Here is a 16514-nt window from a genome sequence, read left to right as displayed (position 1 = left end):
TTCTGTTCTCAAACTGATCTCCCTGTTGGAGCTCAGTCTGGGGGGAGTTATTTTTTTCTCCTTATCTTTCCTCATGTTGTGCTTTTCCATGTTATACCCCTCTGACCTGTCTTCCCCATGTGATGTTTGTGTAATGTATCTATGGTCGGATGGGTAAGACGGCGCTGGCACGGCTGGCAGCCTTAACCCAATTTCCCTCGGGATGAATAAAGTATAATCAATCAATCAATCAATCAATCAATCAATCAATCAATATAGTCCAGGTGCTGCTGAATTCAACTGAGGGCAGTGGAAGGAATCCTTTAAAACCTTAACCGGACTCACACATCGTCTGTAGAGGGTACGAGGTTTCACTGAGGTGAAAACAACTCTTGGGTTGTTGTGGTTAACTCTTTGATGGATGAGCCCCTGGGGCCGATCACTTTCACCCTGAACTAGGGCAACTAGGATGACTCTTAACTGATAAGCTAGTTAAGAGTGAACGTCTTTAAACAAGTCCGGGCCCAAGGGGGAGGGGGGAGTAAAGTGACGATGACTCTAATGGTCAATGACTGACAAAATAGGAGAACAGTCAATCAGTCCTTTTTTGTACAAAAGGTGCAAACCTACTGCCATAAAAGAGTGTTATACTCTTATTACTTATATATTTTTTTTCTTAGCATTAATTTGTTTTTCTTTTTGGCAAAAAAGAATAAAATCCAGTCATCCTCTACCACTTATCCAGAACGACACTGTAGGATGGGACCATGAAAAGTAAAGTTGGGGTTCCAAAGAAAAGACAAAAGAGAGGATGACACAATTTTATTTATTTATTTATTTTTTACCAAAAAAGGTTGGCCTTGTCTGTGGGTGAAGTGAAACTCACAGCCAAGTCCACATGAAAGAAAATCTGTGACTTTTATATTTAATATTTTAATTTAATATTAGTTAGATTACTTAATGTGTCTCTTTGTTATTTCACTGAACATCTAATCAATGCAGGCAAACACTGTGTACATGTGTATATCACCTTTCCCTGCATCTGCCGACTTGGTGCCAGGCAAAAAAGATCAAGCTTCTGGGTCAGGCTTAGCTGTCCCACTCCCATCTCCCCACACCCACATTCCTAACACTGAACCAGCCCCACTGATATCTGGAGAAGTAGGTGAGTGGGAAAGTTGTTTTGATTCTAGATATTATTTATTTGTAAATAATACCTTATCATTGCATCCCACATCAATAAAGCGTTTCTGGAGAAGTGTGCATTGCTCTCTGTATATGTTGCACTCTGCCTATGACTTGCATGTGATGAGAGAGCCTTCAGTGGGCTAAAACAGCCACAACTATTTGAGGCCCACTCTGTGTCAGAAGAAAGACACATTTCTCTTGGCTCTACTTTAAAAATTGATGTCCAAAGTTATTTTTTCCTAAACTTAATTTTAAAAGTAAAAATGTTTACGCTGTAAAAAAAAATGTACATAATTTTATCGTTGAGAATTTAAATTTATTTCAATCCAAAATGTTAGTTTATTTGTATTTATGTATTTGATCTGATGTACCATAATGATATCTTTATTTTTTGGATAAGTTAATGTTATGTTAATTATGGTGCATATGGACATGATGCTTGTGTACTGAGAGTCAGGCAACATCGTGGGTTAATTTACTAATAAGTAATGACCCTTTCCTTCCTGTTTCCTCTCCCCATGACCCGGCCCACACAGACTCCAGGTGTGTTGGAGGTGTGGGCGTTTGGGACACAGCCTCCCAACACCTACCACTGGTCCAGGAGGGACATACAACGTTCCGATAAGGTGCCAAGGGGGTTGTGGCAGGGGTGTGATCTTTGGCTCTGCTGCACTGGAGGGACGGTGCAGTGGGCTCAAAGGGGAGGTTGAGGTGCAGGTGGAGGTAGTTAGGTTGATGAGCTATCTTCCCTTTTCAGTGTCGCCGGGGACCGGAGACGAGAGGGAAGTGTGGAGTCAGCTGGAAAGCTGACCACAGGAGAGACGTTTGGTGCTGAAGCATATCATGTGTGTGTGTGTGTGTGTGTGTGTGTGTGTGTGGACGGGTATTAACATCTTCATGGGGACCAAAAATTGGTAGTTTACTATACTTGTGGGGACAAACAGCCCTTGTGGGGACCAAAATCCCGGTCCCCACGAGTTTGAAGGCATTTTTGAGCCTCAAAATGTGGTTTTAGTGTCAGGGTTACAATTAGGTTATGGTTAGGTTTAGGGTAAGGGTCAGGGTTAGGCATTCATTTTTGATGGTTAGGGTTAGGGTAAGGGGCTAGGGAAAGCATTGTGTCAATGAGATGTCCCCACAAGGATATAAATACACACATGTGTGTGTGTGTGTGTGTGTGTGTGTGTGTGTGTGTGTGTGTGTGTGTGTGTGTGTGTGTGTGTGTGTGTGTGTGTGTGTGTGTGTGTGTGCCTAAATAAAAGTGGCAAAACAGCCAATTAACGTCGTGTGGCGTTTGAATCATTCACAGGGGTATATGTCCGGCTTTGGTGGACTCAGGCAGCACGCAGACCCTAGTCAACCAAACCCTGGTTCGATCAGAGGCATTGCTGGAGGCAGAGTAGGTGGAGGTCACCTAACTTTGACCGTATGTTTCCGTATGAAAGAAATACTGACATTTATTTACAGATACATTCTGGTGCATTTTAAATGTGTAACTTTTCACTGCCCTTTACACTTTTTACTTAAGGGACATTTCTCAGTACAGTAGTAATACACAGGACAGCTGAATGTAAATTGTGCCACATTTGTATAGCGTAAGCTTCTTTGTTTTACTTTATCTGCATATTTACCAAGTGGCAGTGGCTCGTCATGGTCACACATGAAGCCAATTCGTTCAGCTGCAGGACTTTGTAGTTTATCCTCTTTTTCATGGATCCCTGGATGTTAAACTTTACATCTGGGAGAAGAGCCACACTGATCATTTTATTGAACGTGAAAGAATTTGGACCATTTTTAATTCTCTGTGATGACACAGTTTTTGTTTGAAAGTTTGGACAGTCGTTGGTTTGGACCTCAGACTTAAGAAGTGGATATTGTTATATTAACAGCTTTTCAACAACTAAAGTAGCAATGACAGTATTAAGATTGACAGAGTGGAAAAATGGTAGTGATGCAGAGAACAGAAAACCAAACTAACACCCAGAAAAGCAGGCAGATGAGTGATTACATATCTTCCTTATTGAAATTGCACATAAGCTTCAAGAAGAAGAAAAAAGATATATATAAAGTTTTTCTATAAATTATATATGGCCTGTTACAAATGCTGTTATATGTGATATCACTTAAATAGGACCTGCCTGACAAAGTGGAGTAGACTTAAAGATCCTAGAGAAACACAGTAACTGAGATCTCTCAGTCTGGATAAGGTTATAACGCCATATCTAAAGCTGCGGGGAACCATACTGAGAGCAAAAAGGAACATAAAGGCTCATCTCGGTATTGCCAGAAAACATCTTGATGATACCCAAGGCGAGACAAAAGTTACATTTTTGGAAGTTGTCCCATTACATGTGGTGTAAAAGTAACACAGCATTTCAGAAAAGGAACATCATACCAACAGTCGAACGTGGTGGTGGTAGTCTGATGGTCTGAGTCTGTTTTGCTGCCTCACTTAGTCATAGCGCTGCATACACACTTATTTAGCACAAAGCTGTGGTAAATAGAAGCATGAATTCCTCTGTCTGCCAAAACATCCTGAAGGAGAATGTGCAGCCATCTGTTTCTGGCCTGTAGCACTCGGGTTCTGCACCAGGACAACGATCCACAACACACCAGCAAGTCCACCTCTGACTGAATTCTTTCCGTCGCTACGCTTCACAAGAACCAACCTTTTCCTACCAAGAGCACATGACCATAGGTAAGGGAAGGCATGTACACTGACCAATAAATCATCAGCTTAGGTTTTGTGTTTAGCTCTCTCTTCACCACGACAGACTGGAACAGCGTCTGCAACACTGCCACCCCAATCCATCTGTCAACCTCTTGCTCCCCTCACTCATGCACAAGACCCCCATACTTACATTCCTTCACCTGGGGCAGCAATTCTTCACGGGCCTAGAGTGAGCTACTCCACTCTTTTCCAGCTGAGGACCATGGCCTCAGATTTGGAGGTGCTAATTCTCATTCGCACCAGTTCACATTCTGGAGACAAAAACCTTATAGTTCCTGCTGTATCCAAGGACTAACAAATGAACTCTTTCCAGCACATTGGCAGCATGTGGCTGAGGAGTTTCTTATATTGAAATTTTAATTTCTGGAATACAGTTCAGTGCTAGATGTCACGATCCAGGGTTACCAAGTTTTTTCAAATCTTCTATTTAACTTCTGGATAAAGGTATAGCAAAGGTTACTCTTTCAGTTCTGGACTGAAAGAGTCCAGAACCAATAACCTTATCGATTCTTCATAAGATACCAATTTGTCTTTGCAAAGGCATGTTTAGTTCTATGTTGAATGTCTTTTGGATTGCATATTCCTTTTAGCTTTTTAAGGGTTTTTAAGGTGCAGTGAATTTACTTCCTCTTCTAATCTATTCAATCCAAAATATGACATTATCTTTTCCGATTTGTCTTTTCACCACTATAGTTTATCACTAAAACATTCCAACCAAAAATTAGCAGGTTCTATTATTATAGCATATTACAGCTTATTGCAGGCTCCGATCTCCTTTACTGGTCCATTTTGGCCTCCACAGCATGTTTTTGTCCCGTCTTCCTGACCTCAGCCCAACCGGTTGCGGTAGATAACCTCCCCTCTGTTTCTGCTGGAAGTTTCTTCCTGTTAAAAGTGAGATTTCCCTTCCCACTGTTGCCAAAGTGCTTGCTCATAATGGGGGTCATATGATTGTTGGGTTTTTGTCTGTATGTATTATTGTAGGGTCTACATTACAGTATAAAGTGCTGTGAGGTGACTGTCGATGTGATTTGGTGCTGTATAAATAAAACTGAATTGAATTGAGCCTTAATGCAGGCTCTCTCCTTCGTCTGTCCTTTGCTAGCGCTCAGCCTCTTGCAGGCTCTCTGCTTTCTCTCCTAGCCTTCACTGGCCTTGATCTCTATCACAGATCATGAGCTCTGTCTCAGCTCCTTAACGCTCTTCTGGCCACCGATGGCCCTTTTACTCTGCCCGCTCTGTGTCTCATTTACCATGATCCACTTCTAAGCTTAGCAGTACTGTGTATTATTTTCTATAGAGTGGAACTGCATGAGTAAGATAGCTTTTCTTTTGTCTTTCTTTTTTCTTTGGGGGTTCTGCCTAATTTCTGTCTCCGGGAATCCGTTCAGCTGTGATGGGCCATTGGAGTCCAATCACCAAATAGAATAGAATAGAATAGAATAGAATTATTGTTACAATAAAATTGTGGAATTGTTTGATTGCTTTCTGTTTATCAATAAATCATGTTCCGTTCATCCCAAAAATCTCTGCTTATTGAAATGAAGCTTACACATGGTTCAATAAGGAAGATCTGTATCGCAGATCTGTCTGTGTTTGTTGGCCAATCTATCCTTTTCATCACTTCCACTTTTCTGTCAAGCTCACTGCTGACATCACTGGTCTAGTCCAATTATCTTTCTGCCCAACTCATTCGAGCCATCCACTCTGCATACTTTAAATCTCACTGCTTATATGTTAGTTTCCCTCGCAGTTCTTCGTGCAGCCCAGCTCTTCCTAATCTCAGCCTCTCACATGTTACACAGAGCTCCATCCAAGCCTCCATCTTCATCTTCTTCGTGAATGTTTTGTCTAACTTCTGCCTGTTACTCCCAAATAATAATTTACATTATTTGCAATCACTGAGTTTAAAACTAGTGATTTTGTATTATTATTTTGTACACACTCATTTCCTGTTATGGCATTAAGTTTCTTTGTATGCTCCACTGGCTGTATAAACATCACAGGATAACAGTCCTTTCTACAGTCAGTGGTGCATAGGTTGTCATTTTTAAATAAAGCTTGTTAAAAATGTCGATGGGTTTTATTGTGAAAGGAAGGAACAGGAAGAAGTTCTTTTGCACATGCGTAGAACGTTTCTGGCTCTGCTCGGTAGTCGAAGCTGAAAACGGTTGTGTACTTTATAGCAGATAAATATTTGAGCTGCTGAAGTAACGATGTGTTCAGTCGAGTATTTGAGAGACTTTGTTAATGAGCGACTAACGGCTGCTGCTGAAGAGATATTCGGAGCCTTTGTAAAAACGATCGTCCAGAATGAGGCCGATGCCAGGCAGCGCATACTCCGGGATATCACCGTTAAGTTCCCCAAAATAAAGTTACAGAGAATAGGTACGTAACAAAACCACCGCTGCATGATAAAGCTGCGAACTAGTGGATCAGCAGCATGCATTTAAAGGGGTGAAACGGACAGGTAGATGTAACGAGGTCACGAAAATGCTGCTGTAAACTTCACTGAAAATAAATTGATGCCGTCGGGTTATTGTGAAGGAGCGCATACCTGAAACGGTTAACTGCAGGTTCCAGATGGCGTGGAAAATTGATTCACATTTCAGGCGTGGGTGTAACATAAAGAAGGTAACTTTATAGTTTGATATCGATCACATAACGCGCTTCTTTTGTTAGCAGTGCGTGTCTCTTTGTGTCTCTGCTGTTGGCCACACACTGATTTATATAACCCCACCCCCCATTCTCTCTGTGGGATACTACTACATCTGTCCTTTCAAGTTGTCTTTGTGTTAGCTGCGTTGAGAAATCTGGAGAAATTATAAAGTTAATGGACAATGGAGACATTTAAGGAGCAGCAGAAACAAGCACAGCGAGCAGGAAACACAGTATTATCCCAGTTATATTTTCCCAGTGCAGTAGTGTGTTTATTTCTAACATGACTGCTCTGAAACTTCAACTGTATTCATGTAATCAGTACACGGTACTCAGTTTGTTCAGGTCCCAGTTGTCCCTTAAGAGGGTCGTTGACCCACTATTCATCATGTGAGCCAAGGTGTCAAAAAAGGGTGTAGGTCGCTATCGGCAGAGACTTCGGGTGAAACCATCGTGGGACCTCGCCTTGCCCTATCATGTGACTTATTTAGATCAACTGACAAGATGTGAGTAGGGGTTGAGGTGCCTGGGAAGGGATCTCAAAACTGGGTTGTAGGTAGCAGACAGTTGGTGTCGTAAGCCCCGCCCTCTGTTCAAGGATGGTTTCTTTCACTCCTCTTTCAAACCATCTGTTTTCACTGTCCAAAATGTGGACATTGGCATCCTCAAAAGAGTGACCTTTGACCTTTAGATGCAGATGTACAGCCGAGTCTCGTCCTGTCAAGGTGGCTCTTCTATGTTGTGCCATGCGTTTATGCAGTGGCTGTTTAATTTCTTCATTGCAGAGGTCTGAGCTCTCCGAGTTGCACTCCACAGCATACACTGTGTTGCTTAGCTTGTGTTTGGGATGAACCAGTTTGTGTATGAGTGTGTGGCTCGTTGGTGTCTGACCTTCTTTACTCTGCATCTGTGCTGGTTGGATGAAGGCCCAGCTGGGATAACCACACATTTTGAAAGCTTTGTTGACGTGTGTGTTCCATTTCTTTGCCTTCTGCCCTGGGCTTGTTTTCTGCCCAGTGTTGTAGGGTCCAAGTTTGTGTTCCAGACGGTGGTGGGAGTCAAAGAGGAGGTAGTGGTCTGTGTGTGTGGGCAGCAGCTATACTGCCGCAGCGTCCTCTGTTGTTGTGGTTGTGTCACATACAAATGACATCACAGGACTTGCAGTTGCGTTGCTATGACGTCCGACACACATTGAGGTGGTATTTAGTAGATATGGCACGATACCACTTTTTTATGTCCAATACCGATACCGTTATCATAAATTTGGATATCTGCCGATACCGATATGAATCCGATATAGTGTTTTTTAATCAATAAAACTGTTTTTTAATATCTTGCTGCATTTTGTAAAAGTTCATACTCAAGTTTAAATAAACAACAACACTAAATATATTCTGTTATACCTGTGTGTAAAAAAAAAAAAAACAAAAAAAAAAAAAAAAAAAAAAAAACAAAACACTGCGGCCAAAATATTTCATAGTTCAGAAACACTGATCAATCTAATAAACTTAAACCTACTCCATCCTCCCTATTCTGGTATTTTAAAGAGTACTTAGCAGAAATATTAAGCAACCTAACTAATAGGGTTGCAAACTCCCAGCAAAAGAAAATGGGGAACCACCCCCCCACCCTCCACCTCATGATGCTTAATCAATGTAATCAACTTTAATTTGATGCAGGGTGCACAGAAATAAATTATTTTTCAAGAATAATTAAATAGATTCAACATCTTTCTTCAACAGAATTGCAGAATTCACAGATGGTACTTTCCCAAAGGAAAAAGTACTATAGCTCACTAGGGTATATTAGACTTAACAGTTAATATATACAGTAATGGACTTCTATACATTTTACATCAGATTAAAACTTTGGGTGTAAGATTCAGATAATTATTTATTAAAAGCTAGACATTTTAAATGAGAATAAGAAAGATAAGTATGTCTTTGTGCCCCCTTTTCCCTGTTCATGCCCTATCGGCCCCCCTGGCTAAACTTTGCTAGATCCGCCCCTGCACAGTTACCAGCCGTCAGCTACGTAGAAAAGGATCCTGGTGTAGAAAGTAATATTAAATAAATTCTAACAACAGCTTATCAAGCTTAAACGTGCTGCTGTTGTTCCGCCGCTGGTTTCCTCTTTCTGGTGCAAAGTGGGCCAAAAACAAAGAAGAGAGACGGACTCCCGACAGAAAATGTCTTAGGTGATGAGGAGTGGACGCTGGCGCGTTTGGCTGCCGCTGCTCCCCTCTGCATACATCTATACTTACTGCTTAGTATAGTTACAAAAGTTTGTTTGTTTTGTTCTCTGAATCTACTGTCTCCCAGGTAAAGTGCTTCCCTGCCTGACCTCTTTGGCCGGTGTGCTTTGGACACATTTACTGTCAGCTGTTAGCATCAGCTGTTAGCATCAGCTGTTAGCATCAGCTGTCAGCATCAGCTGCGCTGTCTTTGGATAGCCGGTATTACATCATGACTACTGCTAAGTAGAGCAGGGCGATATGACCAAAAATATTTATCACGATATACATTTGAAAATTTGCGATAACGATATAACTGACGATATAATTGACACTAGACAAAATACTTTACAACTCCACAACTTTATTAGTGCAAAAAACCCCATCAATGTATTTTCACTTAAACAAGCAGCTGTTTTTTATGTGCATTAAAGTTATATAAAAATGTAACAGTGCAAATTCCTTGCTGACAGTTTAACCAAAAGGCATTTCCAGTGGAAACTGGCCGACATGTCCTCAGCATAACCATGTATAACATCCACAAAACTTAAAAAGAGGTTATACACACACAATACGGTAATATTATGTTGAAGCACAGTACGTATCACTCCGCGAGGCTCCTGCCTACGATAGCCGTAATGCTCCGACAATCCATCAAGCGGTTCGTAGCTTAGCAAAGTCGTACTAAAACATTTGACAGATTTTCGAGCGCCGTGTAGCACATAAAATCGTTTTGAGGTCAGTAAACACAACCAGAATTCATACATAAGGCCCACGGGATTATAAGGGGCACTGTCGATTTTCAGAAAAATCAAAGGATTGATTTAAAGTGTGCCGTATTTTCCAAACAACACGGTAATAACGACGGCCCGCTACCATGCTCTACCAAAAATAGTGCTTTGTTGTGTATCTGACGGACGAAAGCTAAACCAGTTCTACACCACTGAGGTTGCAGCATTTTTACAAACCAATTCTGGTTCATCCGTTTCATTCAACAATCCACTTTTGCTCTTCTCATTCTGCGTCGCTGCCATGTGCGTATGTAAACATAGGCACTGCGCATGCGCGTTTTACCCATATTCTATCGCGATATTTCATTTTCCTATCGTTGCCCAAAATTACACCGGTATTATCGTGAACTGTATGATATAGCCTAGCCCTACTGCTAAGTTGCTGCTCCTCCGGGCTCTTCTCCTCCGGGTTTGTTCTGCAGTCCATACTCCGGCCCGTCTCCTCCACGCTGAGGTACTCGACATCAGAGCTACTCTTCCTGCGCTTCCAGCACCTCTCGACCTTTCCGCCAGCTTCACTGCTACACCCTGCGATCGCCTGGCGCCCGCGTCGAAAGTATATCCACCGCGGATCCAGACGGAATTACAGGATTGACAGCAGGAATTCGATACCATCCCTGTGGTCATCTCACCGCCGCTCCGCTAGGAAGCCTGGTGGACGGACTGCTGACCCTAGTGTGCTTGCTAGCCCTGCCCGGTCGGTTTGCAAAGCTTGCGGTGACTATCCCGTTTCCGTCGGATTGCTTAATGTCCGATCCCTCTCCAACAAGGGACCTCTTGTTTATGATCTTCTTAATGATCATAATCTGGACTTTCTTTGTCTGACGGAGACCTGGCAGCGTCCAAATGATTTTGCCGATCTCAACCTGACTACTCCGCCTGGATTTGTTTACACCTGCCAGCCCCGTGTGACGGGATGTGGGGGTGGCCTTGCGATCCTGTACAACAGCAAGTACAAGGTAACCTCTCTTTCTGCTCCTGCCTACTCCTCGTTTGAATCCATGCTGATTCAAATTAATGGACCAACCCCCACAGTATTAGTTGCTGTTTACCGTCCACCTAAAATCAACTCTGACTTTTTAACTGATTTTTCTAACTTTCTCGCTGAAACCCTACTCTTATCTCCAAATATACTACTGCTGGGCGATTTTAACATCCACATGGACAACACATCAAATTCAGCCACAAGAGATTTTATATCTTGTCTGGACAATTTTGGCTTACACCAATATATGGACATTCCCACACACTCCAAAGGACACATTTTGGATCTTGTTTGCTGTATCGGTGTCACCCCTAAAAATTGTGCTGTATTGGACATGCCTTTTTCAGACCATAAATTAGTTTTATTCAATGCTAGTCTCCCACTATACAAAAATAAACAAAACCGCTCAGTTACTTTTAGAAATATTAGGGGCATTGATCCATCAGCTCTTTCCCATGGCATTAATAACTTACCTACCATTGATGCCTCAGCTTCCATAGACGACCTGGTATCTCACTATAACAATGAACTTATCGACCTCTTAGATACCTTGGCTCCCCAAAAAACTCGAATTGTTTCTTTCTCTCGCTCTGCGCCATGGTATTCATTTGAACTTCGCCAACTTAAAGCTATTGGACGCCGCCTAGAACGTCTCTCCAGGAAAACAGGACTTACTATTCACAAGGACATGTATCTCAGCCATATACAACACTATAAAGAAGCTATTCATCATGCTAAATCTGCTTACTACACCTCTGTTATTGAATCTGCTGAAGGAAACACTCGCACTTTGTTTTCTACATTGCACAATATTGTTAAACCCCCAGATACCTTTGCCATACATACACACTCTGCCGCAGTTTGCAACAAATTTATGGACTTTTTTTACACCAAGATTGAGAATCTCCATCAACAATTGCCCTCGTCCTGTGAAATGGTCAATTGTTCTATCTGCATTTTCTGCCCTTCTCAGCTGTCATCCTCTCTATCCAATTTTGAACTTCCCACAATAACTCAGCTATCTTCCATAATTACTAACTTAAAGTCATCATCATGTAAACTTGATCCACTGCCGACAAATCTTGTTAAACTCTCATTCCCGTCTCTTGCCCCACTTATTGCTAATATCGTACACTCCTCTCTTATATCTGGTTCTGTTCCTTCTTCTCTTAAAACTGCAATAATAACTCCAATACTGAAAAAGAATGGTTCAGATCCCTCCAATCTAAATAATTTCAGGCCAATTTCAAATCTCCCTTTCCTAGCAAAAATTCTTGAAAAGATAGTGGCTGCACAGGTTCATCATCATCTTATTGGAAATAACTTGTACGAACAGTTTCAGTCCGGCTTCCGTTCATATCACAGTACAGAAACAGCCCTAGTAAAAATCACCAATGATCTTCTGCTTGCAGCTGATTCTGGACTTATATTCATCCTCATTCTCCTTGACCTTACAGCAGCTTTCGATACTATCTCCCACCGCATCCTCCTTCACAGATTAGCATCTATTGGCATCAATGGTACAGTACTCGCCTGGTTTACTTCTTATCTCTCTGGCCGCTCACAGTTTGTTCAATTACTCCCTCACAGATCAGTATCTACTCCAGTTAATTCCGGTGTACCCCAAGGCTCTGTCCTGGGTCCTTTACTTTTTATCATCTATCTCCTACCCCTAGGTAATATTTTTAGGAAGCATAACATCCAGTTTCACTGCTACGCAGATGACACCCAGCTCTACCTATCCTCCAAACCCACAGCTACTCTCCCACCTACATCCATTTCTGACTGTTTAAGTGAAATCAAGGTCTGGTTTACCCACAACTTTCTTAAACTTAATGGCAATAAAACAGAATTCATTTTAATAGGCACCAGATCAAAACTGACTACAGTTCCAACCAGTCCTTCATTATCCATTGATAACTCTGTTGTCACATCCTCCCCTCAGGTTAAGAGTCTTGGTGTCATTCTCGATAGCACTCTGTCCTTCACAGCACATATAAATAATATCACTCGGTCTTCCTACTTTCATCTCCGTAATATTAACCGTCTTCGTCCCTCACTCACACCACACAGTACCGCCATACTTGTCAATGCTCTTGTCACATCTCGTCTGGATTACTGTAACTCTCTTCTCTATGGTCTACCTCATAAATCCCTCCATAAACTGCAGTTGGTTCAAAATACAGCTGCTCGTATTATTTCCAGAACTAGATCCACTGAACACATAACACCTGTTCTTAAACAGCTCCATTGGCTCCCAATTCACCTCCGTGTCAATTTCAAGATCCTGCTTCTCACTTTCAAAGCGCTTCATAACCTCGCTCCTCCATATCTATCCAATCTTCTCCATACATACTCACCACTTCGTACACTCCGCTCTTCTTCAGCTTCCCTTCTGTCAGTTCCACCTGCTCGCCTGGCTACCATGGGACTCAGAGCCTTTAGTTGTTCTGCCCCGAGACTTTGGAATGCACTTCCCCTTGCTCTACGGACCACACACTGTCTCACCTCTTTTAAATCACTACTCAAAACCCATCTGTTCAGAATTGCATACACCTGATCTGTCTTAGGCCATTTTTACCTTGCTCAGTTTTTATATTTGCTTTTATACTTTTATGATTGTTTATGTCTAAATTTTATCTACCATGTTTGCTATATATACATCTTTTTTAATGTTTTTTATGGTATTGTTTATGTGCTACTGTAAGGTGACCTTGAGGGTCTGAAAGGCGCCTATAAATAAAATGTATTATTATTATTATTATTATAAAAGCCAATCAGCTGATCATTAAGCAGTTTCACGATTGAAGTAGTAGCAGGAAGGGGAGAGAGAGAGGCAGTTGCTCCATATATCGGTTGTTAAGCTTCACATGGGAACGCTTTACAAACATTCAGAGATGAACTTACACACTTGCTTTACTTCTCTCTGGGATAACTTCCTCGGAGATGAAATGCTGGTTACACACAGCCGCTCTATCACGTGACGCATACTGCTGCGACGTGCTACGGTTATGAGCCGAGTTACGAGTTACCAAGTTTTGTGAGGTGCTTTTTTGATATTTAATGGATCGGATTACATTTTTTATTTCTCGCCGATATCCGATCCAGTAATTTAGGTCAGTATCGGACCGATACCGATACGTAATATCGGATCGGTCCATCTCTAGTATTTAATAGTAATTAAAAACAACAGTAACAGAGTCGAGTCAGGCTGAGTTGGTAATAATGGAAGATAAGCTGTTCTGGTGCAGACGTGTACGACTGTGTTGGTTTTATGGTTGTTTTATTGATGCATGAGTACAGAAGCTCAGAGCTTTACAGATTACACAGAGACACAAACACTCAGACGTCTCTGTGTCCAGTTTTTAACTTCTTCCCTTCCTCTATTTTTAATTTAACCAGGAAGATCCCATTGAGATTAAAAACCTCTTTTTCAAGGGAGACCTGCCAAGATAGGTAGCAGCACATATCTCACAGTTACAGAAATTACACAATTAAACACAGGCACACACACAAAAGCACTTCCTGTGTCAGTGCTTATGTGCTCGTATTGTCCAGCAGGTTCCTGCGCCCTAACAGCAGGCATACAGGGACGTGACTGTGTTGTGGTGGCCTGTGTTTTTAACAAGGCTTACACATATCCCCTGAACTATCACAGCCCATTCTTCTTTGGCGAATCTTTCAAGCTTCAAGCTCGGCAGATTTAATATTCCTCTGGCATGGACCTTGATCTTTGTTCATCCTGCATATTTTCAATGGTTTTCAAGCCGGGCTTTCTGCAGGCCAGTCAGTGACAAACACTTTGGTCTTTTGGAGGTAATTCTTCACCAGAAGCATCTTCACAAGTCTTCACACATCTTCCTTTCTGCATAACAAAGGCAAGATTCTTAGTTCCAGAGTCACTAAAAAACACCCACCCCTGTGTTTCACTGTGTTTTTCTGTGTTTCACTGTGTTTCTGTGTTTCTCTGTGTTTCACTGTGTTTCTGTGTGTTTCACTGTGTTTCTGTGTGTTTCACTGTGTTTCTGTGTGTTTCACTGTGTTTCTGTGTGTTTCACTGTGTTTCTGTGTTTCACTGTGTTTCTGTGTTTCACCGTGTTTCTGTGTTTCTCTGTGTTTCACTGTGTTTCTCAGTGTTTCACTGTGTTTCTCTGTGTTTCACTGTGGTTCTCTGTGTTTCACTGTGGTTCTCTGTGTTTCACTGTGGTTCTCTGTGTTTCACTGTGGTTCTCTGTGTTTCACTGTGGTTCTCTGTGTTTCACTGTGGTTCTCTGTGTTTCTCTGTGTTTCACTGTGGTTCTCTGTGTTTCACTGTGGTTCTCTGTGTTTCACTGTGGTTCTCTGTGTTTCTCTGTGTTTCACTGTGTTTCACTGTGTTTCACTGTGGTTCTCTGTGTTTCACTGTGTTTCACTGTTTCTGCGTTTCTCTGTGTTTCACTGTGGGAACAGTGTTCTTTGGGTTGTATGCACTCCTTGTTTTCTCCAAACATAAGCGGCGTCTCTACGGCCAAAGAGCTCTAGTTTCATGTCATCTGCCCACAGGAGGCATTTCCAATATGCATAATCTTTCTCCATGTTGTCCTTAGCGTACTTCATTCTGGCTTGAGGGTGAGGGAGACGTTGCAGTCCATTGTCTGGGTTTTAGTGATTGTATTCTTTGAATCTACTTTTCACAACGTGGCTAAGTCATTCACTCAAGTGTCTCGGCAGCTGTTCTGGGTCTTTAGACCACTGGATCTTTCTTCAGGCATTTTCTGTATTGTGTGGCACACTTTACATTTCTTGATGTTGCTTCTAATTCCAATTCTTTAAACCTGGAAACGCTGTAATAACTTTTAGCCATCTCCTGATTTGTGAGCAACAAAAGTTATTTTTCTCAAGTCTAAATGTCTTTGGTTATTTTTGGCATGATGTTCAGACAGCTCAAACCTTTGCTGGACTGTTAGTGTGTGTACATTGGAAGATAGCCCTCAGTTTGAACGTAACAAGCTTTGATGATTACAGAGTTAACCTTGTAGAGTTGATGGATGTGCCCGCGCTCCAAAGCACATGACCGATTCAGGACTTTTGTCGAATATGCGAACTTCATACTATAAACCAGTTTTTAAATTGTGTTGGTAAGCAAAGTAAAAATAGGCTTATAATAAATAATGGGATTGGTGCAGGAACAAATGGTAAAAACAGGAAAGCCCTTAGAAGCAGAAAGTGCATGTGAGCGGGAACAAAATCGCCCCCTTCAACCAATCACAAACTTATACATGGCCTTTGGTTGCTGAGGAAAAGAAGAAAGTTGTGGGAGTGATGGCAAAGGAGAGGACAGTATCGATGGCAGGTTTTGAGATTTGTGACATTTCGTATGTTTAGCAGTTATAGTTGGTGAGAAGTCTCTGTTTTGTTAAAATAATGATGCCAAGTACCAATGTTCCCTCAAAGCTGCGCGCGTGCGCAATCGGGCACTGCTGGCACGGTCTCTGCGCACAGAAAATCTGTGTTGCGCACAAAAAAAATCTAACCTGAATTGCAATTAAAATAAATATGTTAACAATTCATTCTGTTTTGCAGTGTGAGTCAGTAAGTGACCGGTGACTGGCTGCTCCAGGCAATGATGCGATTCACATTCGTATATACGCAGCTAATCAACGTCGTTGACAGGCTATGACAGCGTGCCGACACCGGCAACGTGTACAACCATTGGAGATGTGAGCAGGACAGATGGAACAATTGACGGGAAAAGTGTGGACTTTATACCAGTTTTTAAGTTGTGTTGATAGGCCACGTAAAACCAGAGTTATGATAAAAAAATATATGCAATGTTTGGTTTTTTTCTATCGTTGTTTATATTTACTGCGGGAAGAAACAGTAAAAACAGCGTTTTATAAGGAAAACGCTCGAACTCTCCGCCTGTGAGCAAAAACAGCCCCTCTCCCAACCCCCACCCTTTCCTATTGG

At 41.8% G+C, this 16514-nt stretch overlaps 1 protein-coding gene across 3 annotated transcripts in view; it reads left to right on the top strand.

Moving 5' to 3' along the window:
- Window positions 1-6043: 6043 nt before the first annotated feature.
- LOC134617563 (gastrula zinc finger protein XlCGF57.1-like) overlaps window positions 6044-16514 on the top strand; it is a 28736-nt gene continuing 18265 nt past the window's right edge. The window contains exon 1 of one of the 3 annotated variants that reach the window (XM_063462845.1): window positions 6044-6286. In XM_063462845.1, coding sequence (XP_063318915.1) covers window positions 6115-6286 — 172 coding nt within the window. In that variant the 5' untranslated portion in view covers window positions 6044-6114. Of the gene's footprint in view, window positions 10540-16514 lie in introns of all 3 variants that reach the window. The other 2 variants (XM_063462846.1, XM_063462847.1) reach the window with 2 other exon arrangements.

Source organism: Pelmatolapia mariae, linkage group LG18, assembly GCF_036321145.2.
Source record: "Pelmatolapia mariae isolate MD_Pm_ZW linkage group LG18, Pm_UMD_F_2, whole genome shotgun sequence".
Lineage (NCBI taxonomy): Eukaryota > Metazoa > Chordata > Actinopteri > Cichliformes > Cichlidae > Pelmatolapia > Pelmatolapia mariae.
The sequence above is the reverse complement of the archived record's forward strand: the minus strand, read 5'-3'. Positions and strand labels throughout refer to the sequence as shown.